General features: G+C 43.6%; 1 protein-coding gene across 2 annotated transcripts in view; it reads left to right on the top strand.

The window, feature by feature from the left end:
• The window catches only part of ndp (norrin cystine knot growth factor NDP), a 34,920-nt gene extending 9,467 nt beyond the window's left edge, over positions 1 to 25,453 (top strand). The window contains exons 1-3 of one of the 2 annotated variants that reach the window (XM_027290710.1): positions 18,813 to 18,921; positions 19,113 to 19,587; positions 23,453 to 25,453. In XM_027290710.1, the coding sequence (XP_027146511.1) occupies positions 19,381 to 19,587; positions 23,453 to 23,677 (432 nt within the window). In that variant the 5' untranslated portion in view covers positions 18,813 to 18,921; positions 19,113 to 19,380 and the 3' untranslated portion in view covers positions 23,678 to 25,453. Of the gene's footprint in view, positions 1 to 18,812; positions 18,922 to 19,112; positions 19,588 to 23,452 lie in introns of those variants that run through there. The other variant, XM_027290711.1, reaches the window with a different exon arrangement.
• The last annotated feature ends 964 nt before the right edge of the window (positions 25,454 to 26,417 follow it).

Below are 26,417 nucleotides of genomic sequence, written 5' to 3'. Positions count from 1 at the left end.
TTAACAGGCCAAATGATACTTCGATTTCTCTCAGGAGGATGTTAGGTTAAATGATTCCCCTTAGAAACAAAAACTGGGATGGATTGGGAGGGGGGTTGAAGACAGAGCATAGGGGAGGAGGTGTATAAAAGGTTTCGAGTTAACTTGATGCATTCTGTGATTTAAGTTCAAATGAGGGAACTCAGTGTAGAGCCATGCAGGGATGAAGATGGATTCTAACGGAGGGAGCTTTGACAGAAGGCAGATTGTGTTCATTTCCTCTACTCAGTGGATTTACTGCCACACTGACTCAGGGCACGAGGCCACTCTTCGCACACACACCCTCCAATGTTCATGTACAGATACTCACAGACACATGAAGACTAGCAAGCTGGTTCAATTAGCCCTTCCTTACTGAGCCTAGTTATAATGTAGTGTATGGAGATTATTGACCAGGTTGCATCTTATTAACTGTTCTTGCTTAGAGATTGTCATTAACTGAACCAACGACACAGCCAATGTTATTTTTCTAACATGGAATCCGTTGAGTGAGGAGAAATAAGAATGTGGTTGACACATCTGGACCAACACAAGAACTACATAATGATGTAACTGAAAAGATTCTAAAACATTTACACCTCAGTTAATGTTTGGCCAATAACATCACACACTCAGACCTGTAACCAACATGTGACTAGTTTAGCATAATCTGATAATTTTCCCGCTCATTCTAAACTGCATTAATAAACTGAAACACAGAAGATTCGTGCCTACATTTCATCACTACAGATGTATGTTATGCCCTACACCCAATTCACACATTACTAAAATGCTAAGGTTGCAACCAGATTTTAAAATTACATTTTTAAGAAGGTGCATGACAGCTGTGCATAGCTTTCAGCAGCTACATGCATAGACTTGTGATGCACAAGTATAAGCCAAGCTGTAAGAAGTTCGGAGGAACTTATGCACAGACTGAACTAGCTACTGCAACCAATCCAACAAGACACACTCCTGAATACACATGCTTGACAGACATGTTAACATAAAAACCTGAACACACATTTCTAAAGAGACCAGGTACCAATACTAAACAATATAAAACAATATTGAACTTAAACCCAGATCATTATGCTCCTTTCTCACTCCTTTATCCCACATGTGCACACACCTCTCCCTAATTCACAACACATTGCCTGTTCGCAAATCTGCCCGCGGCCAACACCAGGCTGCCTCTTAACACGGACCCTCCTGTCAGGAGGACAAATAAAAAACTATGAAGTTGGAAAAAAAAGAGACTACATAATAACATGTGAAATATGGCTGCGAGACTGGCAGAGGGTTGCAGTCATGAGAGGGCTTGTGTGGAGGAGCATTGTTTTAATGAAAATCATTCCGAGGGAGAGGGAAAGGGCCTGGCGGCAGGCTTGTTTGTGCATGGGCTAAATTTCTCCAATGTAATAAAGCACCAAGACATGTGTCTACATTGTGTGTGCAGTGTGTGGGTGTACCGGGATAAAGGAGTTGGACTAGGCAGCCAGGTGTGAGACCCCCACACACTCATCAAGCAGTCAATCACCAAAACTGGAAAACTACTCTCTGAAGCCTGTTTGAGGTAGCTGAATCATCACTACACACACATCAAGGAAGTGTGAGATCTATGTCTACAGCACTTATAGTAGTTCCATCAATGCACAACGACGACGAATAGACAAAATATACTGCCTACACACACCACACACCCACACACACACACACACACAACAATATTGTTTCTTTTCTTTATCAGTTCATTTCCCACTGATCTCCTGTTTGGTGTTTTTCCGACTGTGGCGGATCCAGACAGAGGGGGATGGAGCAGCCTGAAGGAAGCAGCTATCCTGTACCCATCCTCCTACAGCTCACTGACCTTGAAGCCTCCCGGTTACAGCAATAACAATACAGAGAAAAGACATCTCATTTTAACTCTGCGAGACCCTGAAATCCAACTTGGGTGATGAAACAAAAGAGAAATAGAAGGAAACACAGAGAGTAACAGAGACAAGGTGCGTGTTGGACATCCAGTGTGGATCAAGGGCCTCGGGTGGTCTTATCCATGAAACCTTCAATCTCTGTGGGCAACCCTTCTGGCCTGTTGTTGGTCCTGATTGCTGCCCTCTGCTGGGCTCGGTCCAGTTCCTGACCAGCAGTAACAAGGCCAGTGACAATGGACCACCACACTAGGAGATAGTGATCCAGAGCGATGCAGGAGGCACCACTTTGTGGAGGACCATCACACACCCCATTTATAAGTGAACTCCAAGGTAAGGAGGAACATCTTACACACACACACACTGTGAGCCACCTGCTTCATTGCAGTCACTCACTCATTTTTGGCAACATGTGTTTAAAGAAACAGAGCCATTCCACCAACAAATGAAAAGTTCATTCTTACAAATATAAGGAAAAAGGTTTGTTTTCAAAACAAACCTCAGAGATGCAGAAAAAGCCCAGAGCAGCGGCCAAATGAAAATCATCCAGCACTACTAACACTAACACTAATCTTTTATCTTCTTCACACATTCCTCTCTTTCTCGCGAGTATTCTTCTTGTTGCCCCATGAAAAGCCTCCTCCATTTGGCCTGGCCTGTTCTATATCTTTTCTCCTACTCTCTTTATCTCCACTCCTGTCATTTACACAGTCACACTTTGTTTCTCTGGAGTGTGGTGTGTGTTGGTGCTGGAACATGGCCATGCTGCAGACATATCTGCACCTCAGCTGGGACTGGGAGTTTTGGCTGAAGTGGACGTCTTGCTGTCAGCCTGCCTCTCTGCCTCTGCCATGGGCTCAAGGGAGAGAGATAGGCTGAGGAAAGACAAGTGAGAGACTTACCAAATTAAATGAAGGTGTGGTTTCTTTCTCTGACGTGTCAGAAGGACTTTATGTAAAGAGACTGAATCCCACCGACATGTAAGCACTGTGTGTGGGAAAAGGGCTGTCAATTCCATCCTTTTGTTGTGCACCAGTGCATTGTTTCGCCTAGCGTGACTGATCAGTTCTTTGGTCCTTTTTTTTATATTCGACTCTGAGTGCATAGAGCAGGGGGCCAAACCTCAGCTCAGCTCAGGGAAAGAAGGGCTGAACTCACTCACAGCATGAGTCGTGGCTTTGTGTATTACAGTACACAGAGGAACTGTATGGGATTGCCTGGCTGAGCAACCGTTTTACACCATAGTATGACTGTTACACAGAATCCACCTGCACCGTGACCTGCTCAGTGTGTTTGTGTGTGTGTGTGGTGTGTGTGGTGGTGTTTGTGTAGTGTGTGTGTTGTGTGTAGTGGTATGTGTGTGTATGTTAGGAGTATCTGTGTGTGGTCAAGAAGGTTGAGGTTTAAACATGTTGGTTGTGCTGCTCAGAAATAGGTTCTCTGAAGCACCACCACACTTTATGACCTGTAGGTTTATAGTTACAAATATAGAGTAAATGATGATCAATGTATTCATATAAACAAGTGATAGTCAGCCTATATATACACACTGTGCAACTAAAACAACCAGTCCTAGATCCGAGCTGTCATTCATCTAAAAGGAACATGGATTTACAAGCACGTTTGAAGAAGCCGTTTTATTGTAACTATAAGTACAACCCAGAGTCCAGAAAAACTGATCAGACTTACAGCACACCCTTTCCACTTTCCTTCAGCCATCTCAGATGAGTTTTTCTCCAGAGACGTCTGCAGTGTTTCTAGATGTTGTTCATATCTGTCTTTCTCTCTGCATGGTAATGTCTGAACTCATTTATAGATGCAGTGATGAGCTGTGGTTTTACTGACAACAGCTTTCTGAAGTGTCCTGAGCCCATGTATAATATCCTTTTACAGTCATCGTGGGTATTTTGAGAGTGATTACCTGAGGTCATTTTAGACATTTAATGTTGGTTTGGAGGTTTACATGCAGAGATTACTCAGATTCTCTGAATCTTTCCATGACTTATGGATTGTAGATGGGAGAAATCTTTTAAATTCATTGAAACCAGTGGTGAACCCCCTCCTCCTTGGAGCCTTTCAAGGCCACCCCTTTCAATACTCAGTCATAATACTATCACCTCTTACCAATGAATCTGTTTACCTGTGAAAGATTCCAAACATGTGTTTCATGATGCGTTTTACAGCTTTGGCCAGTAGGGCTGCCACAAACGATAATTTTGATAGTCGACTTTCATGATAATTTTTCGGATTAGTCGACTAATCGGATCATACGTAAATTTGACTGTCACGGAGAGGGCAGGTGGGGCAGGCACTGTAAAGCTCGGCGGACGGAGCTGTGAGCCACCAGCCCGGTCTTTCCATGCAACCCAGAGCCGCCGTGGAGGAATGCTGCCCGGCGAAGGCCAGCAGCGCCGGGTAGAGGTCCCACGAGGGATCTCCCGCACCGTGCGGCCGTCCCTGACCCGCCGAGTTGAGACCCCCAGGCAGACTGCGCAGAAGTTGCGGGAAAATCGCGGGGTGATTGTTAAAATTACAAGACACCGCCCTGGAATTCACAGGGATCACTATGAGTTGCGTTGAAGTTGCAAATTGCAACATTGTGATTCCGGAGGGTTTGTGTTATGGTATAATTTTACGGTACAGTCAGGTCCCTGACGCCGATTACCATACTGCGCATGTGCGTAGGTGTGTTGTGTATATGTATGTACAAAGGCAGACGCGGCAGTGGAAGCTGCTGCCGCAGTTTCGGAGGAAAAGCAAAATAAAATTTAAAAAACGATGCGTCGACTACTAAATTAGTCAGACTAATCGACTAATCGTGGCAGCCCTATAATGTGCCAGTTTATTCAGTTTGAACCACTGACAGTGTTCAGAATGGAGAAGGTAGTGCCTGCCACTTCTGCTCCCGGCTAATCTAAAAATCAGTAAAAACTGGACTCACTGTGGACTGATGCGGCTGAAAATACACATAGCTGCTCAAACAAGCCATCTGTAACAGCACTCAAACTGAATCAAAGCGTCCACGCTCTTAATCCTGCATATACTTTAAGCCTTAAAATCATTGAACAGGTGAGTTGAATATAAATTCACCCTCAGTACAGTTGTCCATGAACGGGGAAATTAGCTACAGAGACCAAACTGTTTTTTTTTTACCAGGCTGTAAACAGTTTATTTCTGCTGTGAAGTTGACATTTCAACATGGGGACTTATGGAGACTGACTCACTTCTGGAGCCGCCTCAAGTGGACGACATAGAGGAACTCAGTTTTGGCATGTCTGCACATAGGCTGCATTTACAGCCAGACATGCTACGGCAACTGTCATTACCTAACATTGTCTCTAACAACATCCTGCTTTGGTGTGTCACTGCTGGTGATTTCTTCTCTATCATTGGTGTAGTAAAATACACAAAGGTTGAATCCCATTCACTGTATCATTTTTTTTTAAACGAGCTGGTCATGAATGAAAGGGGGGCAGAGAAGGTGCAGACAGAGGGTGTGTGAGGAGGACAGGGCCATCACGAAGAGGTTGAATTGTTGCTGTTGTCAGCTGATCCTCAGTTGGGGTCTCAAAGTGGTGACATTCCTGTGGTGTGTGTGTGTGTGTTGTGTGTGTTGGTGTGTGTGTTTTGTGTGTGTTGTGGGTGTGCGTGTGCGTTGTGTGTGTGTGTGTGTGTGGTGTGTGTGTGTGTGTGGTGTCACCCTGCCATGCCCAGAGAGGCTTTTGTCGAGTCCGGTACATGGGTGGCGAACACAGCAGCTGGCAGAAGGACATGACACAGGAGTCTGTTTAGGGAGGCGACAGGAATGCAGTGACCCACATAGGAATGCCAGACGGACGGTCACAACACTAATCAGGCCTATGCTCTGTGTGTGTGTTTTGTGGTGTGTGAGCTGACTTGGGGAAAGCTTGATACTGGTTGTTCGATGGCTGTGTGACTGAGCTCTGAGCTGCAGCCAGCAGCAGGTAGAGGAGGTGTGAGACTGGTCTTTGCTACCAGTTTGCAGATGCAAGGACGAGCCGGAAGACTTAGGAGGCATGCGAGCCCAAATGAACAGCTCACTTTAGCCAGAATCAAACACTCCATCGCTGCACCCAGAGAGCCATTCTCAGCCCTGACAGAACTTAACGTCATGAAAAACCCTGTGTGAATGACTTATCTGTACTTTCTTCTTTACTCTGTGTTTTCTGCTGCTGTGTTTTCCAGATGGTGTTGCTGGGCACGCTGTGGGTCACTGCAGCGCCACACGACCCGTTCCGATCCCCTCATCTCCTTCAGCTCTGTGCTCCAAACAGCCTTCAAGAGCAACTGCTCCTGTTGCCGGCCGCACACCTCCCAACTGAAGGCGTGAGGCTGCGCTGCGCTGGTGGGACTCGCATTACAGCCACTTACAGATTACATCCTAGCCTGCAAATGTGAGGAGTGCAGCTGACCGGGCGCAGCACCCTCCCAAACCCTCAGACTCAACAAGACCCAGGCTTCTCTTGGCTTGGGCCTGACTCTAAAGTTATCCAGAGCATTTCGGTTGTTATTGATTCGATGTGTAGGACAGTGGCTCAAGATGCTTGTTGTTATCTTGGAGTGATAGTTTGGAGCAGCATATTCACCTCACATGGCCTACAATTGGCCTGTAGCCCTGTAGACTCTACCCTCTCCATTATTGTATTGAAATCAGTACAAACTACACAAGGCATATTTCTCAGCACACAAGGCCAGACACCACAAACTGCTGCTCCCTATGGGCCGGATGGAGACCCTCCACATCGTTGGATGTACAGGCCTCCGTAATTCATACACACATGGCTCACAACCACAGTATGAACCCATTTAACAAATATTCTGTAACAGCTTTCTGCCAGCTCCATGAAAACCCCACCATTCATCTGACAACAAAACAACATGCCTCATGAAAAAGCAGCATGGAAAGGAATGAGGCTCTCGATGGAACAAAAACGACAACATGTGGTGGATCTATAGACAACAGCCCTGCACCGTGCTTATTCACCCCAATAATATTTACAACACTCCCTGCAGACTTTCATTCTTCGTGTAAAATGAGTGGTGCTGACAGGAGGGCATCGAAGGTGAACATAACAGAGGAGTAAAGGAGCTCTGACGGGGAAGGAAGATAAAGGTGAGCCAGTGCCTGAGTGGGGTTGTGTGGACGTCACTAGACTTGTGAGGTGGCAGTTGTTCTTCACCCCCAACACAGAGGTTCGCTGCTCTTTATTTGTTTGTTGTCTGGCAGTAGGATCACAATAAAAAATACTGGCTGTTTTGCATGAAACTCAGTGGAGGAGGGTGTAACAGGGTCCGAGGTGAACACATGAAATATTGGAGTGGCTCTGAATCGCAGGGCGGAATACGCAATTATTTTCCTTTTTTTTAGTTAGATGATTCAGCTGTGATACCAGACAGATAGTAATGGTTGTGTGTTGCAGAGATAGAAGACTGACTTTGGCCTTGAGCAGCAGGTCTTGCTTCTTAGAGTGCCCTTCTAGTGTTTGAACTGTACAAATCTATGCTGATTTGAATCTTGTGACCTTCCTGTCAACATATTGAAAAACTGTAGCTGCTATCACGCCAGATTTATGAACAGTGTCGCTTTTGCCTGTCATATATTCATTACTATTAACGACCTATCCATTCTGACTCTTTGTTGAAATAGTGCTATGGTTGCTCTGCATATGTCCTGTAATTCTGCAGGACCATTGTTCACTCTCTAGTCCATCGTCGTGTGGTGGTGCCAGCGCTAAGAATATGATGTCCCATTAGTTTTGTGGTCGCTTATCTGAATTTACAAAACACAGGGTTTCTGTTTTGTAACCTAAATAGTGTTTTTCATTCTAGAAAATTTAATTTTAGTGACACACAACTTCCAGTGCATACGCCATTGATGCAATTAGAACAACCTAATGAGAGTTTTATGGAGGCAAAAAACAAATAAGTTTTTGATTGTAATAAGCCAGGTGCTTATTCAAACCTTTCAGAGGCACCACCCCCCAGAATATGCAGGTTGTGTTTGTGGACCCCCCCCACCCCTCCACCCCTTCATGTCTGCCGGCCTGAGGAGGATTTAACATGAGTAGTGACCATTTTGTGACGAGTAACTGGGCCTGTTTAACATGTAATAAAAACAAGAGCGTACATCGTCTATATGTTTCCGTTTCTGTCCCCCTGGCTGAAGGTATAAAGGTTAACACGCGACGGCGGCTTCCTGTCTCTCATTCTGCTCTGCTTGCCTCAGTTATATTATTTTATTTTTATCCTGCACAATCTCGGACCGCCGGATGAAACCGACCTGAACAAAACACCTTCTTTTTAGTTCAAACACTTCAGATCTACCATTCAGTTTAAGTTTCTAACCCTCGAACCCTAACCTCTAAACCCCTTCTGAATTATAGATTAACAATCTATTATTCAATGATTCATTCAGTTCAAGTTCAGTTGTGATCTGAAAGATTCATGTCATTCCCCGGTTTGATGAGCTTTGAACATGAATCTCTGTCTTTGTTCTGTGGCTGTTTCTTGGTCATCTGTGTTGTTTTAACCGACTGGTTACATCCAGGTCCAGAACACTGAAGATGAACATTTCAAACAAGGACAATCAGTATGGCCGAAGGAATCAATGCAGACGTGTCCGCCTGTACAGCCGGTCCGTCCTCTTAGTCACATGGATCCAAGATGCAAATAGAACCAGAAAGAAAATTGTAGAACGCAGCAAGTAGGGAAAACGTTAGACCATGAAATTTTCGTAATTTGCAAAGCTGAAAAAAAAAAAAAAACTGGACACTTGAAGGAAAAAAAATGTTATATCCCACATATTTCCCCGTCACTCTTTAAGCTGCTCTATCAAAATAAATAAAAATAATAAATAATGTAAAAAAATGGAAAATCAAAGCATATAATTTTCAGGTTTTCAGGGTCAAATATTCCAAATTGAATCATAATATTAACCATAACTGGATTTAGCTTTTGAAGGCGCAGGCTCAGTGATTCAGAGCATAGGCCCCAACCTGAAGCCACCAACCATTCCACATTTCTAACAGATATTCCCCCCCTGAGCAACACACCCGCCTGAGAGCCACACTCTGGTACATTGGCGAGCTTCCATTTTTAACAAAACGTGTAATAGCGGACACCAGGGGCCATAAGTTACATGCAAACCCTCGTGTCTAATTTAAAACTGCTGGCTAAGGATTAAGCCGTAAATACAGAAGATTGTTGTTACCAGTCGGCAGTAATAGACACCCGTTGTTCGCCAATCAGAGGTCACTAAAAATTAACTGTTTCGTCTTTGTGTGCATACACCAACACAATTCGGACCTCCGTAGTTTCTCTTGGACCCCCTCCCCAACTGTGGACCAGTGATGACTGTATAGCCGCTGTCGTCTTCCACCGCGGCTGTCAATGTGGTGTCCCGCAAACGACTTGGCTTCATAGATAATTGGACACCTTTTCTAGGGAAAAACCTTGTCTGGTCTGTCTGGTCCCACAGAATCCTTTCTATCTGACCATTTTTTTAATAACCTTTGAGTTTATTTCATACTAGGACTATAAGCCTTTTTGCTGAAAAACCATTTCCTACAGCAGATGGTTATTGATAGTTTCTGTAGCCATATGTTAAGGAAGTGATTCCCATCACTTGAATCAATGCCATGTTCATTGTAGCATGTAGCCCCCTCACAATAGTTCATCTTGTTGATATACTACAGGATCATTACGGCAAACATCTAGACCTTATCGCAACCTCTAAAAAGAGAATAAATTAAACAAAGAAAGCTCAGCCACCATGGCTACAACCAGCAGGACTACTTTACAGAGACGGAACATCAATTGGGGGCATCAAAGGATACCACCCTAAGCTGGGTTTAGAAGTCGTCATTTCTTAGGTCAATCCAGTTTTGTTCACGTCAATGATGATGCCGCCATGCATACCAAAGTTTGTGCACGGAGTCCCCCAAGGTTTTGTACTGGACCACTTCATTAGTTTATCTATATGCTTCCTTGTAGGCGACATTTAGTTATATTTTATCACTCCCATTCCATTTTCATTTGTATATGCCCCGATGGACACCCAACATATATATTTTCCGATCAAGCCTGAATGAAACCAGAATCTAACGAAACTCCAAGCCCAGCCTTTAAGGAATAAAAAAGTTGGATTGACCTTACAATTTCTCGATGTTTAAATGCAGACAAACTGAAGTTCTTGTAATGTGGACCCAAACACCTCAGAAACTATTTCTACGAGACTTAGTTTACTTTAGATGGGATCACCCGGCCTCCAGGCTCTCACCGTAAAGCAATCTCAACGAATCCTGGCTGCAGACTCTCCACTCTCCGACAGCCCCTACCTTCCAACTGTCAGGCCCGGAAATGCAAGCAGTCTCCCCCGATACATTTCAAAAAATAAAAACTGCACACCCCACTGTCAGCCCCTCCCACTCAGGCGCCAGGAAAGAATGGCTACATTTCAAAATAAAACTGCAGACCTCCAAACTTGTGAGGGTCCTACCGCTCCAAGGCTCAATTCAGGACTGGAATAGCAAGGATACATTTCAAAATAAAAACTGCGAATTCCGTGAATTGCACTTCAGTTTGAACCACTCGTTTTCCTCAAAGGGAATTTAACTAATACACAAGACATAAAATCTTTCAATCCCGCGTTATTGTACGATTTTTTTATTAGTAACACTTTTGTTTGTCCGTTGCAAACATTTTCTCTTAGCTATAACTCATATTCATAAGCCAACATTCTCATAAAGGTCACAGGCCTATACCATTTAAATGGTGTTACTGATACGCGAGAGTACTCCTTCACTGCCTTTTTCATTATATCATTAATTCTGACTTTATTGCGTGATTCTTTTTCTATTATATTTGTTTCAATTAGTTTTTTTCTTTCGTTATTTATCTGTATTTTTATTCCTTAACCACCACTTTCCATTTCCGTGTTGGTTCTCTGGTCTATTGCCTAATTATATTCTTTGTGTAAACACCTAAGGACACTAAAATACTACCCTAACTCTTGAAAATCACAGTATACTCCAAGTCAATATCATTAAGTGATCAATGAGCAAATCACCCCACCACAACCACTACCACATCCCCCAACACCACAAATTCTACAAACACACACACCAACAGTCACACACCATATCACAACTCCGTCTGTAGCCCTTATACTCTCAAAGTCCACTCCGGTGCCACATCTTCACATATGCCAGATACTTTTTTTTTGTGCCTTACTTTGCAGTCACTACACAAATGCACATGTTCGTGCCGAGGTTGTGAAAAGTACTATTACTCGACTTGGCTCCAGGATCTATCTCTGGTCATTGTCATCTGGTTCTGCTTCTTGCCTGAAATTCTCACCTTTTCCTGTAAGCAGCCTCTGCCTGTTCCTCCTCCTCTGCTCGCCATCCTTTGGCTTAGTCCCCACAAGCCTCTGGCTTCACTTCATACCTTTGAGTCATTAAACAGAACCTCTAGTCTTCTGCATAGTTCAGATATGAGATGCTGTACTCCCACTCACTCATGTAGAATGTTAGTATTCAGAACACATTTACACACCATAGAGGAGCAGCATAGGATCAACATTGCCCTCTAATTGCATCACCAGATCACCCTAGTTAGTTAGAAAAATAATAATCCTGCATCCTGCACACTGTACAGAGGAGAAGTCATTAGACAGTAACAACACTAAAACATTTGTTTTTAACAGCTCTCCCGTTGTTAAACTGAAGCTAGTAATATTGTTATGTCACATGTAGTGTAGATGTATTTACTTTAAAAAGATATAAAAAAGTCTCAGTGCACCACCCAGAGGATTAAACAAGCAGACGCCATTACCTTTGAAATGTGTACTATATTCAGCTTCACTAGATATTCAGTGCTGACGAACCATAATGTGAACTGAACCTCTGTTAGAGCAGAGCAACATCACACAGATACAAAGAAACTGTAGCTGCTCACGGAGCTCTGACCACGCACGCCATGGGTACACACATCCTTGTACATGTTTACACTGAACTGTGGTCAGTCAGTGCCCCCTGATCCCCCACCTTGTCACACACTATCCAGTTGCGGGCTAACCACCGTGTGACCAAGATGACCCACATTTGATTTGATGCTTGCCATCTAGATTTATTGCACAGTAGAACACTGTTGTGTGGAGGTGAAGTCACAAAGTCTTCATCTAATCAATGATCTTAATTCCCAGCTGTGCTCCTTTGCTCAGCCAATTCTGAAAATGACAGTCATCCTCTGAAGGACAAAGCGTCACTCAAACTCTGCTTAATGAATCTACTACCACAAAGAGCTGCCAGCTAATTCAGGGCAGGGGAACAGAGCGGTGTCTGTCCCCAGACACGAATTATCTACAGTCCCTGACAAAAGTCTTGTCGCTTGGGTACAAGTTGACCTTAAGTGCCCCATAAATATATTTCTAATCAATTTTTTTTTACAAGAAATGGCTCATTTCAATCCCAACAGCTTTTGAAATAATGTTTTGGTGCCAAACGACTGAACTGAAAAGCATTCTAACATTCACAGCTTGGTAAAGCCCACTGAGTCAGTTTTTGCAAAGACAAAAGTCTTGTCGCTTTGTCATATGATGCACCCAGTCCTAGATTACAGCCTCACCTGTGATCAATAAGTGATCAGTCAGTTAGTGGGTGTGTATTAAAATAACCCCAGCACACCAGACCTTCACATCAACTGCAACTTGACCTCTGACAACATGCCTAAGATTCACCCTGAGGCCAAAGCGTTGATTATCAAGAGGCTGAAGACCAGATCCACTGCTGAGATGGCTGACACCTTCAATGTGTCTCAGCGTCAAGTACAAAGAATAAGAAAAAGATTTGAAAAGACTGGAGATGTTTTTGACAAGCCCAGGTCCGGCAGACCCCGCAAGACAACTGCTCAGGAGGACCGTTTGTTGGCTGGCAGAGCTCCACCAGGCCTGGTCACCTCAAGTCCCCGTGTCAACCAGAATAGTTTGTAGAATTCTGTCTCGAAACGGCCTTCATGGTCAAATCAGTGCCCAGAAACCAGCACTAAACAAAAGGCAATTAAAAAAATGTGTGACATTTGCCAAGGCCCACAGCCTGCTAAAAGGATGGACGCTGGAAAAGTAGCAGAAGGTGGATTTTTCAGATGAATCTTTGGTTTAATTACATCACAGCCGCTGCAAATATTGCAGGAGACCTAGTAGAGCCCGCATGGACCCGAGATTCACCCAGAAAACAGTTAAGTTTGGTGGCGGAAAAATCATGGTCTGGGGTTACATCCAGTATGGGGGTGTGTGAGAGATTTGCAGGGTGGAAGGCAATATCAATAGCCTAAAATATCAAGAAGTATTAGCTACCTCTTACATTCCCAACCATAAAAGGGGTCAAATTTTGCAGCAGGATGGTGCTCCATCGCATACTTCCATCTCTACATCAAAGTTCCTCAAGGCGACGAAGATCAAGGTGCTTCAGGACCGGCCAGCCCAGTCACCAGACATGAACATTATTGAGCATGTCTGGGGTAGAATGAAAGAGGAAGCATAGAAGACAAAACCAAAGAATCTTGATGAACTCTGGGAGGCATGTAAGACTGCTTTCTTTGCTATTCCTGATGACTTCATCAATAAATTGTATGAATCACTGCCGAACCGCATGGATGCAGTCCTTCAAGCTCATGGAAGTCATACAAGATATTAAATATGGATCTCACAGCACCACTACTTAATTCACTGATGTTATGCAACATATTTTTGTATTTGAAGTAAATTATTTGTTCGATTTTCATATTATTCTTTGTAGGCGACAAAACTTTTGTCTTGCCAAAATCTGACCTTTCTGTGTTCATTGAATAATATATCTTTCTTCTGTGAAGCAAATTTATTTTAGTACATTAAACATAATTTGGGAGGGTTTTAGCTTTCATATGAGCCATTTATAAAACCAATGGATTAATTAAAAGTCACATTATAAGCTGTTGTTTCTACAAAATGGATAAGTGACAAGACTTTTGTCAGGGACTGTATGGTGTATTCCTGCTACACTGAGCAGTGGTCAGTCTGTCACTCTGATTGGTGTCACCTCCCGTAGCCATGAGGCCACACCCCTTATAGTGACTGTCCTCTGCTGCATTTTTTCAATCTGAGAAAGGGAGCTAGCAGAATGCCACTTACCTTACCACACATGTATGCATGCACTCGAGGTGTTTTAATTAGAATGGGGGACAATTGTTTCAGCGCTTAGCACACCTACCGAGAAAAACAGAGACATATTTGAGTGCGAGCGAAATGTTTGTGTCCAAGCAGAAGAAATGTGAGCACAAGCATGTGATGTTTTGAGTCAAAGCACACATTTTGAAAGAAAGCAGCAGAAATCTGAGTACGAGCACAAAATCTGAGCACGAGGAGAATAAATCTGAGCATGAAAAGATGAAATCATGCTCTCAAACTGAAAATGTGCTCTCTTGAATAAAGATAGGATAATTCTTCCATAGGCCTCCACTCGGTTTTTGACGGAGGCTGCAGCTCGAGCTGACCGGAAGCCAGACACAGAGACAGCATAGAGAATCCAGTCAGTTTTCAAACTAAAACAGCTTGTACAAACTGGGGTCATAAAAACAGACAAAAGCAATACAATTGAACTATGTAGCATATTTACATACGTAGAAGCATGTTTAGAAGCACATAAACCAGGAAAATGACCAATGACCAAAGTCTGGTGGGCTAAACGCTTCTGAAACGCTCCCGGTGGAGTTTGAAGTTGTGTAAAGCGTCACGGCCACGACGTGACAGAGACGTGCCCGGTGGGGTTTTGGGGTTAGAAAGAAACTAGCTACACTCCAGCATGAGAACAGTGTTTCTTTTGTCTTCTTCATGGTCATCAGCAGGCGAGGGTGATCACTAGCATGTATGTAGCCATTAAGTGCATGTTCTCAGTCAACTGGATACACATGCAGCCAACGTTAGCTAGCAAGCAAATCAGCGAGTGGATAGTCATTTCAGGCTGGAAATGTGAAACCTGCTTTTGTCTGCCTCTGTGTGAAGGGAAGGGCACATTTTTCAAAAATCTGTAAGAATTTTGAGTAGTAAATCTACCACTGTTATCATTACAGACTACATATGTGCTGTGCAAGTAGGGCTGTGTGTAATGGTATTTCTTAACTGCTGGTAAAGTGAAGAGGATTAGCGGTCTGAAATAACGGTCTGGAAGCTGAGCAGGAAAGGCTTATGTTACTGTTGTGCCATACAACATCGGCTCTGGTCGGTGCAATCATATCTCTTTGAGAAGCTTTGTGATGCAGCTTAGAAATGCAGCATCTTTCTGGAGACTTAAAATAAAAGTAAAATAAACCCTGCAGTAGGCATCACATGGCCGCAGTATTGTGGTCATGCAGTTTTTGTCATAGCCCTACGTTTAAGACCATAATAAATACATTTTATAGTTGCAGTCCTTGTTGAAGATTGCCGCTATTGATCTAGGGTCATGGTTCCACACAAAAAGTAATTCCTCTATGATAATTACGACACCACTTTGGATCACCTCTGTTGGATGCACTGCACAAATGGTTAGGTTGTTCATTTCTGGATGTCTCCCCAGTCTCTAGGTTTCCACACAGCAGAGCCCACTCTTCCTTCTTTTCTGACTGGACCAGAATATCTCTTTACCCACTTAAGGCAGCAACAGTGTAGTCACTGTTATCTAGTGTTTCATCACATGCACAGTATTCCCACTCCACTGAGCTCTGAACTGGATTGGTGTCACTGATGTCAGGGTAGAGGCTGTAGGATGACAGAACTGAGAACCTGGACTCGAGCCAATCAGGCTTGATGTAGGTTGCCCAAGGCATTAACCTTGGCTTCACTCAGTTTTATGTAGGCAACCTATTCCTCAAACTCAAATGCATCTGAATGCATTGTAACATTGATAAGGTGGCCTTTCATTCTTCATCAAATGGAAATTCTGACTTTCTTGGTGGAGTTTTCTTGGATGGAGTCTGACCTCGCAGCAGTTTTTCTCCAATTGTCATCAAGTGAAGTTGTTTACTTTGACTGAGCTGAAATTTCATGGGTAATTTAGAATGAATGACTTTTTGTATTTTGTGGATTTTGTCTGCCAATATAGCTGCTTTTTGTAATGAAAACAGTAAGGACCCAAGGTGACAGAGTGACTTTTGATCCAACACTCCTCCCAAACATAATCACTGTAGATCAGACCTACGCATTACAACAGAGGGGTACAGATGCCTGGGAATGAAGGAGGAAGTGATAGATGCCAAAACATGAAGAAGGGTGCACTTTACAGTGGAACACAGTCATTATTGTTTTGTTTTTTAAATATTAGAAAGAGATTACAAACAAACGGGTTCTATTTGTATTGTAGTGGGTTGTATTTTAGCAGGCCTGCCTCAGCTGGCTACATAGCAGGCAGATCAATAGAAAATGATGGGAATGTCTGCCTCACTTAACTAATTGTTCATCAGAGAGGACAGAGTTGGCTGTAGTTCAAAATATGACAACATCTGGGATAAAATAAAGTTTATTTTTAGTTGTCCTGTAAATACAAGGTCACTCCTGTCTTTTAATTTACTTCTTGGTAGGGACAGAATCAGACAGCAGGTGTGAGGGCATTTGTGACTATGCAGGATGTGACATCATACAATCTCTATGTGTATTATTCTCTGTCTCTTTTTGGAAATATCTGATTCATTAACTGCTAAATACTACAATATGTTCACCAGGTGACTAGCATAGTCTCCTGGTCGGTGCTGAGCAGGTAGTGTGCATTGGGCTGTAAGCTTTTTCTAAAAGCAACTTGCTGCTGCGCCCTGAAAACGATGCAGTGAGCATGAGGAAACAGTCCAGGAATCACTGTGAGATACTCTTTTCCTGGTACACAGTCATTTGATCAGTTGTTATTATAAAAACACTGATAATATTATTTTATAGCAATAATAGCTAACTGTGACTCTATGTTGTAGAAGGGCCCAGTACATAAAGTATCTCCTTGTGTACCAAATACAGAAAACCTGGGGCCAGTTAGTATTATTCTATCATGGAGTGATAGAAGTACTGCTTGTTGTATAGGTCTCTGGGCATATATCATATATATCTGTTGCATATACCTTGTGTGTAATGCCCAAGACAAGCATTTGAATGATGCTGATGGTGATAGCGATGATAGTGACATGGAGATAACACTCACCATAGTAATGCTCAGCCAGGTATGGCTGGCAGGGCTGGAGGTGCTGATGGGTGCTTGCTGTGTAAGGCTTCTCCGAGAAGATTGGACCATCTGCTATATAAACTCTGCAGCACACGCTCAGCGGGCCAACAAAACATCTCAGGGAGTATTTATTTTAACAGGCCAAATGATACTTCGATTTCTCTCAGGAGGAATGTTAAGGTTAAATGATTCCCCTTAGAAACAAAAACATTGGGATTGGAATGGGAGGGGGTTGAAGACAGAGCATAGGGGAGGAGGTGTATAAAGGTTTCGAGTTAACTTGATGCATTCTGTGATTTAAGTTCAAATGAGGAACTCAGTGTAGAGCCATGCAGGGATGAAGATGGATGCTAACGAGGGAGCTTTGACAGAAGGCAGAATTGTGTTCATTTCCTCTACTCAGTGGATTTACTGCCACACTGACTCAGGGCACGAGGCCACTCTTCGCACACACACCCTCCAATGTTCATGTACAGATACTCACAGACACATGAAGACTAGCAGCTGGTTCAATTAGCCCTTCCTTACTGAGCCTAGTTATAATGTAAGTGTATGGAGATTATTGACACAGGTTGCATCTTATTAACTAGTTCTTGCTTAGAGATTGTCATTAACTGAACCAACTGACACAGCCAATGTTATTTTCTAACATGGAATCCGTTTAGAGTGAGGAGAAATATAGAATGTGGTTGACACATCTGGACCAACACAAGACACTACATAATGATGTAACCTGAAAAGATTCTAAAACATTTACACCTCAGTTAATGTTTGGCCAATAACATCACACCATCAGACCTGTAACCAACAATGTGACCTAGTTTAGCATAATCTGATATTTCCCGCTCATTCTAAACTGCATTAATAAACTGAAACACAGATTCGTGCCTACATTTCATCACTACAGATGTTATGTTATGCCCTACACCCAATTCACACATTACTAAAATCTAAGGTTGCAACCAGATTTTAAAATTACATTTTTAAGAAGGTGCATGACAGCTGTGGCATAGCTTCAGCAGCTACATGCATAGACTTGTGATGCACAAGTATAAGCCAAGCTTAAGAAGTTCGGAGGAACTTTATGCACAGACTAACTAGCTACTGCAAACCAATCCAACAAGACACACTCCTGAATACACATGCATTGACAGACATGTTAACATAAAAAACCTTGAACACACATTTCTAAAGAGACCAGGTAACCAATACTAACAATATAAAACAAATATTGAACCTTAAACCCAGATCATTATGCTCCTTTCTCACTCCTTTATCCCACATGTGCACACACCTCTCCCTAATTCACAACACATTGCCTGTTCGCAAATCTGCCCGAGCCAACACCAGGCTGCCTCTTAACACGAACCCTCCTGTCAGGAGGACAATAAAACTATGAAGTTGGGAAAAAAAAGAGACTACATGAATACATGTGAAAATATGCTGCGAGACTGGCAGAGGGTTTGCAGTCATGAGAGGGCTTGTTGGGAGAGCGATTTGTTTTAATGAAAAGTCATTCCGAGGGAGAGGAAAGGGCCTGGCTGCAGGCTGTTTGTGCATGGCTAAAGTTTCTCCAATGTAATAAAAGCACCAAGACTTATGTGTCTACATGTGTGTGCAGTGTGTGGGTGTACCGGGATAAAGGAGTTGGACTAGGCAGCCAGGTTGGAGACCCCCACACACTCATCAAGCAGTCAATCACCAAAACTGGAAACATATCTCTGAAGCTGTTTGAGGTAGCTAAATCATCACTACACACACATCAAGGAAGTGTGAGATCTATTCTACAGCACTTATAGTAGTTCCAATAAATGCACAAACGACGAATAGACAAAATATACTGCCTACACACACACACACACACAATATTGTTTCTTTTCTTTATCAGTTCATGTTCCCACTGATCTCCTTGTTTGTCTTTTTCCAGACTGTGGCGGATCCAGACAGAGGGGGATGGAGCAGCCTGAGGAAGCAGCTATCCTGCTACCATCCTCCCTACAGCTCACTGACCTTGAACCTCCACTGTACTAGCAATAACAATACAGAGAAAAAGACATCTCATTTTAACTCTGCGAGACCCTGAAATCCAACTTGGGTGAAACAAAAAGAGAAATAGAAGGAAACACAGAGAGTAACAGAGACAAGGTGACGTGTTGGACATCCAGTGTGGATCAAGGGCCTCGGGTGGTCTTATCATGAAACCTTCAATCTCTGTGGGCAACCCTTCTGGCCTGTTGTTGGTCCTGATGTGCTGCCCTCTGCTGGGCTCGATCCAGTCTGCCAGCAGTAACAAGGCCAGTGACAATGGACACCCACACCTAGGAGATAGTGATCCAGAGCGATGCATGAGGCACCACTTTGTGGAGACCATCACACACCCCATTTATAAGTGCAACTCCAAGGTAAGGAAGGAACATCTACACACACACACACTGTGAGCCAACCTGCTTCATTGCAGTCACTCACTCATTTTTGGCAACATGTTGTTTAAAGTAACAGAGCCAGTCCACCCAACAAATGAAGTCATTTCTTACAAATATAAGGAAAAAGGTTTGTTTCAAACCAAACCTCAGAGATGCAGAAAAGCCCAGAGCAGCGGCCAAATGAAAATCATCCAGCACTAACTAACACTAACACTAATCTTTTATCTTCAACACATTCCTCTCTTTCTACGAGTATTACTCTTGTTGCCCCTGAAAAGCCTCCTCCATTTGGCCTGGCCTGTTTCTATATCTTTTCTCTACTCTCTTTATCTCCATCTCTGTCATTTACACAAGTCACACTTTGTTTCTCTGGGAGTGTGTGTGTGTGTGGTGCTGGACATGGGCCATGCTGCAGACATATTCTGCACCTCAGCTGGGACTGGGAGTTTTGGCTGAAGTGGACGTCTTGCTGTCAGCCTGCTCTCTCCTGCCTCTGCCATGGGCTAAAGGGAGAGAGATAGGCTGAGGAAAGACAAGTGAGAGACTTACCAAATTAAATGAAGGTGTTTCTTTCTCTGACGTGTCAGAGACTTTATGTAAAGAGACTGAATCCCACCGAACATGTAAGCACTGTTGTGGAAAGAGGCTGTCATATTCCATCCTTTTGTTGTGCACCAGTGCATTTGTTCGCCTAGCGTGACTGATCAGTTCTTTGGTCTTTTTTTAATATTCTGACTCTGAGTGCATAGAGCAGGGGGCCAAACCTCAGCTCAGCTCAGGGAAAGAAGGGCTGAACGCACTCACAGCATGAGTCGGGCTTTGTATTACAGTACACAGAGAACTGATGGGATGCCTGGCTGAGCAACCGTTTTACACCATAGTATGAACTGTTCACACAGAATCCACCTGCACCGTGACCTGCTCAGTGTGTGTGTGTGTGTGTGTGTGTGTGTGTGTGTGTGTGTGTGTATGTGTGTGTATGTATAGGAGTATCTGTGTGTGGTAAAGAAGGTTGAGGTTTAAACATGTTGGTTGTGCTGCTCAGAAATAGGTTTCTTGAAGCACCACCACACTTTAATGATCCTGTAGGTTTATAGTTACAAATATAGAGTAAATGATGATCAATGTATTTCATATAACAAGTGATAGTCAGCCTATATATACACACTGTGCATACTTAAACAACCAGTCCTAGAGTCCGAGCTGTCATTCATCTAAAGGAACATGGATTACAAGCACGTTTGAAGAAGCTTTTATTGTAACTATAAGTACAACCCAGAGTCCAGAAAACTGATCAGACTACAGCACACCTTTCCACTTTCCTTCAGCCCATCTCAGATGAGTTTATTTCCAGAGACGTCTGCAGTGTTTCTAGATGTTGTTCATATCTGTCTTTCTCTCTGCATGGTAATGTCTGAACTTCATTTATAGATGCAGTGATGAGCTGTGTTTACTGACAACAGCTTTCTGAAGTGTACCTGAGCCCATGTATAAATATCCTTTATACAGTCATGTGGGTATTTAATGCAGTGATACCTGAGGTCATTTAGACATTTAATGTTGGTTTGGAGGTTTACATGCAGAGATTACTCAGATTCTCTGAATCTTTCAATGACTTATGGATTGTAGATGGAGAAATCTTTAAATTCATTGAAACCAGTGGTGAACCTCACCTCATCGCTTGAGCCTTTCAAGGCCACCCCTTTCATACTCAGTCATAATACTATCACCTCTTACCAATGAATCTGTTTACCTGTGAAAGATTCCAAACATGTGTTTCATGAGCGTTTTACAGCTTTGCCAGTAGGGCTGCCACAAACGATAATTTTGATAGTCGACTAATCACTGATAATTTTTTCGATTAGTCGACTAATCGGATCATACGTAAATTGACTGTCACGGAGAGGGGCAGGTGGGCAGGCACTGTAAAGCTCGCGGACGGAGCTGTGAGCCACCTTCGCCCCCGAGTCTTTCCATGCCAACCCAGAGCCGCCGTGGAGGAAATGCGCCCGGCGAAGGCCAGCCAGCGCCGGGTAGAGGTCCCACGAGGGGATCCTCCCGCACCGTGCGGCCGTCCCTGACCCGCCGAGTTGAGACCCCCAGGCAGACTGCGCAGAAGTTGCGGGAAAATCGCGGTGATTGGTTAAAATTACAACACCGCCCTGAATTCACAGGGATTCACTGAAGTTGCGTTGAAGTTGCAAATTGCAACATTGTGAATTCCTGGAGGGTTTGTGTTATGGTATAATTTACGGTACAGTCAGGCCTGACGCCGATTACCACTACTGCGCATGTGCGTAGGTGTGTGTGTATATGTATGTGACAAAGGCAGACGCGGCAGTGGAAGCTGCTGCCGCAGTTTCGAGAGAAAAGCAAAATAAAATTTAAAAAACGATGCGTCGACTACTAAATTAGTCATGACTAATTGACTAATCGTGGCAGCCCTATAATTGCCAGTTTATCAGTTTGAACCACTGACAGTGTTCAGAATGGAGAAGAGTAGTCCTGCCACTTCTGCTCCCGGCTAATCTAAAAATCAGTAAAAACATGGATCATTTGTGGACCTGATGCGGGCTGAATAACACATAGCTGCTCAAACAAGCCATCTGTAACAGCACTCAACTGTCAATCAAAGCGTCCACGCTCTTAATCCTGCATAACTTTAAGCCTTAAAATCATTTGAACAGGTGAGTTGAATATAAATTCACCCTCAGTACAGTTGTCATGAACGGGGAAATTAGCTACAGAGACCAAAACTGTTTTTTGTACCAGGCTGTAAACATGTTTATTTCTGCTGTGAAGTTGGACATTTCAACATGGGGACTTATGGAGACTGACTCACTTCTGGAGCCAGCCTCAAGTGGACGACAAGAGGAACTGCAGTTTTTGGCATGTCTGCACATAGGCTTCATTTTACAGCCAGACATGCTACGGCAACTGTCATTCACCTAACATTGTCTCTAACACATCCTGCTTTGGTGTGTCACTGCTGGTGATTTCTTCTCTATCATTGGTGTAGTAAATACACAAAGAGGTGAATCACCATTCACTGTATCATTTTTTTTTAAACGAGCTGGTCATGAATGAAAGGGGGGCAGAGAAGGTGCAGACAGAGGTGTGTGAGGAGGACAGGGCCATCACGCAAGAGGTTGAATTGTTGCTGTTTGTCAGCCTGATCCTCAGTTGGGTCTCAAAGTGGTGACATTCCTGTGTGTGTGTGTGTGTGTGTGTGTGTGTGTGTGTGTGTGTGTGTGTGTGTGTGTGTGTGTGCGTGTGCGTTTGTGTGTGTGTGTGTGTGTGTGTGTGTGTGTGTGTGTGTCACCCTGCCATGGCCCCAGAGAGGCTTTTGTCAGAGTCGGTACATGGGTGGCGACACACAGCAGCTGGCAGAAGGACATGACACAGGAGTCTGTTTAGGGAGGCGACAGGAATGCAGTGACCCACAGAGGAATGCCAGACGGACGGTCACAACACTAATCAGGCCTATGCTCTGTGTGTGTGTGTGTGTGTGTGTGAGCTGACTTGGGGAAAGCTTGATACAGTGGTTATGTTCGACTGGCTGTGTGACCCTGAGCTCTGAGCTGCAGCAGCAGCAGGTAGAGGAGTGTGAGACTGGTCTTGTTGCTACCAGTTTGCAGATGCAAGGACGAGGCCGGAAGACTTAGGAGGCATGCTGAGCCCAAATGAACAGCTCACTTTAGGCCAGAATCAAACACTCCCTCGCTGCACCCAGAGAGCCATTTCTCAGCCCTGACAGAACTTAACGTCATGAAAAACCTGTGTGAATGACTTATCTGTACTTTCTTTCTTTAACTCTGTGTTTTCTGCATGCTGTGTTTTCCAGATGGTGTTGCTGGCACGCTGTGAGGGTCACTGCAGCCACACGACCCGTTCCGATCCCCTCATCTCCTTCAGCTCTGTGCTCAAACAGCCCTTCAAGAGCACCTGCTCCTGCTGCCGGCCGCACACCTCCAAACTGAAGGCGGTGAGGCTGCGCTGCGCTGGTGGGACTCGCATTACAGCCACTTACAGATACATCCTAGCCTGCAAATGTGAGGAGTGCAGCTGAGCAGGGCGCAGCACCCTCCCAAACCCTCAGGACTCACAAGACCCAGGATTCTCTTGGCCTTGGGCCTGACTCTAAAGATATCCAGAGCATTTCGGTTGATTATTAGATTCGATTGTAGGACAGTGGCTCAAGATGCTTGTTGTTATCTTGGGAGTGATAGTTTGGAGCAATCATTCACCTCACATAGGCCCTACAATTGGCCTGTAGCCCTTGAGACTCTACCCTCTCCATTATGTGTATTTAATCAGTACAAACTACACAAGGCATATTTCTCCAGCACACAAGGCCAGACACCACAAACTGCTGCTCCCTATGGGCCGGATGGAGACCCTCCACACCGTGGATTTACAGGCCTCCGTAATTCATAACACACATGCTCACAAACCACAGTATGAGAACCCATTACAAATATCTGTAACAGCTTTCTGCCAGCTCCATGAAAACCCCACCATTCATCTGACAACAAAACAACATGCCTCATGAAAAAGCAGCATGGGAAAGGATGAGGCTCGATGAGAACAAGAACGACAACATGTGGTGGATCTATAGACAAGCACCTGCACCGTGCTTATTCACCCAATAATATTTTACACACTCCCTGCAGACTTTCATCTTGCTGTGTAAAACATGAGTGGTGCTGACAGGAGGGCTCATCAGGTGAACAATAACAGAGGAGTAAGGAGCTCTGACGGGGAAGGAAGATAAAGGTTGAGCCAGTGCCTGAGTGGTGGTGTGGACTGTCACTAGACTGTGAAGGTTAGCAGTGTTCATCACCTCCACCACAGAGGTCGCTGCTCTTTATTTGTTTGTTTGTCTGGCAGTAGGATCACAAATAAAAATACTGGCTGTTTTCATGAAACTCAGTGGAAGGAAGGGTGTAACATGGGCCGAGGTAGAACACATGAAATATTGGAGTGGCTCTGAATCGCAGGGCGGATACGCAAATTATTTTCCTTTTTTTTTAGTATTGATGATCAGCTGTGATACAGACATATATAATGGTTGTGTTTGCAGATGATAGAAGACTGGACTTTTGGCCTTAGCAGAGGTCTGTGCTCTCTGAGTGCCTTTCTAGTTTGAACTGTAATCTATTCTATTTGAATCTTTGTGACCTTCCTGTCAACATTATTGAAACTGTAGCTTCTATCACGCCAGATTTATGAAAGTGTCGCTTTTGCCTGTCATATATTATTACTAATGACATATCCAATGTTCTGACTCTTGTTGAAATAGTGCTATGGTTGCTCTGCATATGTCTGTAATGTCTGCAGACATTTTCACTCTCATAGTCATGCGGTGTGTGTGCCAGGCTCTAAAATATTATTGTCCATTAGTGTTTGTGGTCAGCTTATCTGAATTTAAAAAACACAGTTCTGTTGTACCAATAGTGGTTTCTTCATCATAAAAATTCAAATTTTATGACACCACAAACATTTCAATGCATACAGCATTGATGCAATTAGAACAAACTAATGAGAGGTTTTATGGAGGCAACAATAAGTTTGATTTAATAAGCCAGTGCTTATTCAACCTTTCAGAGGCACCACCCCCCAGAATAATCAGGTTGGTGTTTGTGACCCACCCCCACCCCTCCACCCCCTTCAGTCTGCCTGAGGCAGGGATTAACATGAGTTAGTTACCATTCTTCTGTTACAGAGGTAACTGGGCCTGTTAACATGTATAAAAACAGAGTACATCGTCTATAGTGTTTCCAGTTCTTGTCCCCTGTGCTGAATGTTATTAAAGGGTTAACATCGCTGACGGCTGCTTCCTGTCTCTCATTCTGCTCTGCTTGCCTCAGTATATTATTTTATTTTATCCTACACAATCTCGACCGCCAGGATGAGAACCACTGACCTGAACAAAACACCTTCTTTTAGTTAACAACTTCAGATACCATTCAGTTTATAGTTCTACCCTAACCCCTAACCTCTAACCCCCTTCTGAATTAATAATTCAACAATCTAATATTCAAATGATTCAGTTCAGTTCAGTTCAGTTGTGATCTGAAAGATTCATTCATTCCCCTGGTTGATGAGCTTGAACATAAATATCTTGTCTTTGTTCTGTGGCTGTTCTTTGGTCATCTGGTTGTTTTAAACCAGACTGGTTACATCCAGGTACCAGAACTGAAGATGAACATTTCAAACCAAGGACAATCAGTTGAGCCTGAAGGAATCAATCAGACCTGTGTCCTCCTGTATCAGGCTTCGTCCTCTTAGTCACATGATCCAAGATCAACATGATCCAGGAAAGAAAATTTAGAACCAGATAAGTGGAAACTTCAGACCATGAATTTTCTAAATTTGCAAAGCTGAAAAAAAAAAACTGGAGCACTTGAGAAAAACATTTTAGATCCCCACATTTCCCGTCACTCTTTAGCTGTCTCTATCAAAATAAATAAAAATAATAATAATTAAAAAATGGAAATCAAAGCATATAAATTCAGGTTTTCAGGGTCAAATATTCCAATTGAATCAGTAATATTAGCAATAACTGGATTTGTAGCTTTTGAGGCGAGGCTCAGTGATTCAGAGGCATAGCCCCAAACTGAAGCCCACCAACCATTCCACATTTCTAACAGATATTCCCCGCTGAGCAACACACCCGCTGAGAGGCCAACTCTGGTCATTGGCAGCTCCATTTTACAAAACGTGTAATTAGCGACACCAGGGGCCATAAGTTAAATGCAACCCTCGTGTCTAATTTAAAACTGCTGGCTAAGGATAAGCGTAAATAC

The sequence above is a fragment of the Larimichthys crocea genome, chromosome XVIII (genome assembly GCF_000972845.2).
Source record: "Larimichthys crocea isolate SSNF chromosome XVIII, L_crocea_2.0, whole genome shotgun sequence".
NCBI classification, from domain to species: Eukaryota; Metazoa; Chordata; class Actinopteri; family Sciaenidae; genus Larimichthys; species Larimichthys crocea.
The sequence above is the reverse complement of the archived record's forward strand: the minus strand, read 5'-3'. Positions and strand labels throughout refer to the sequence as shown.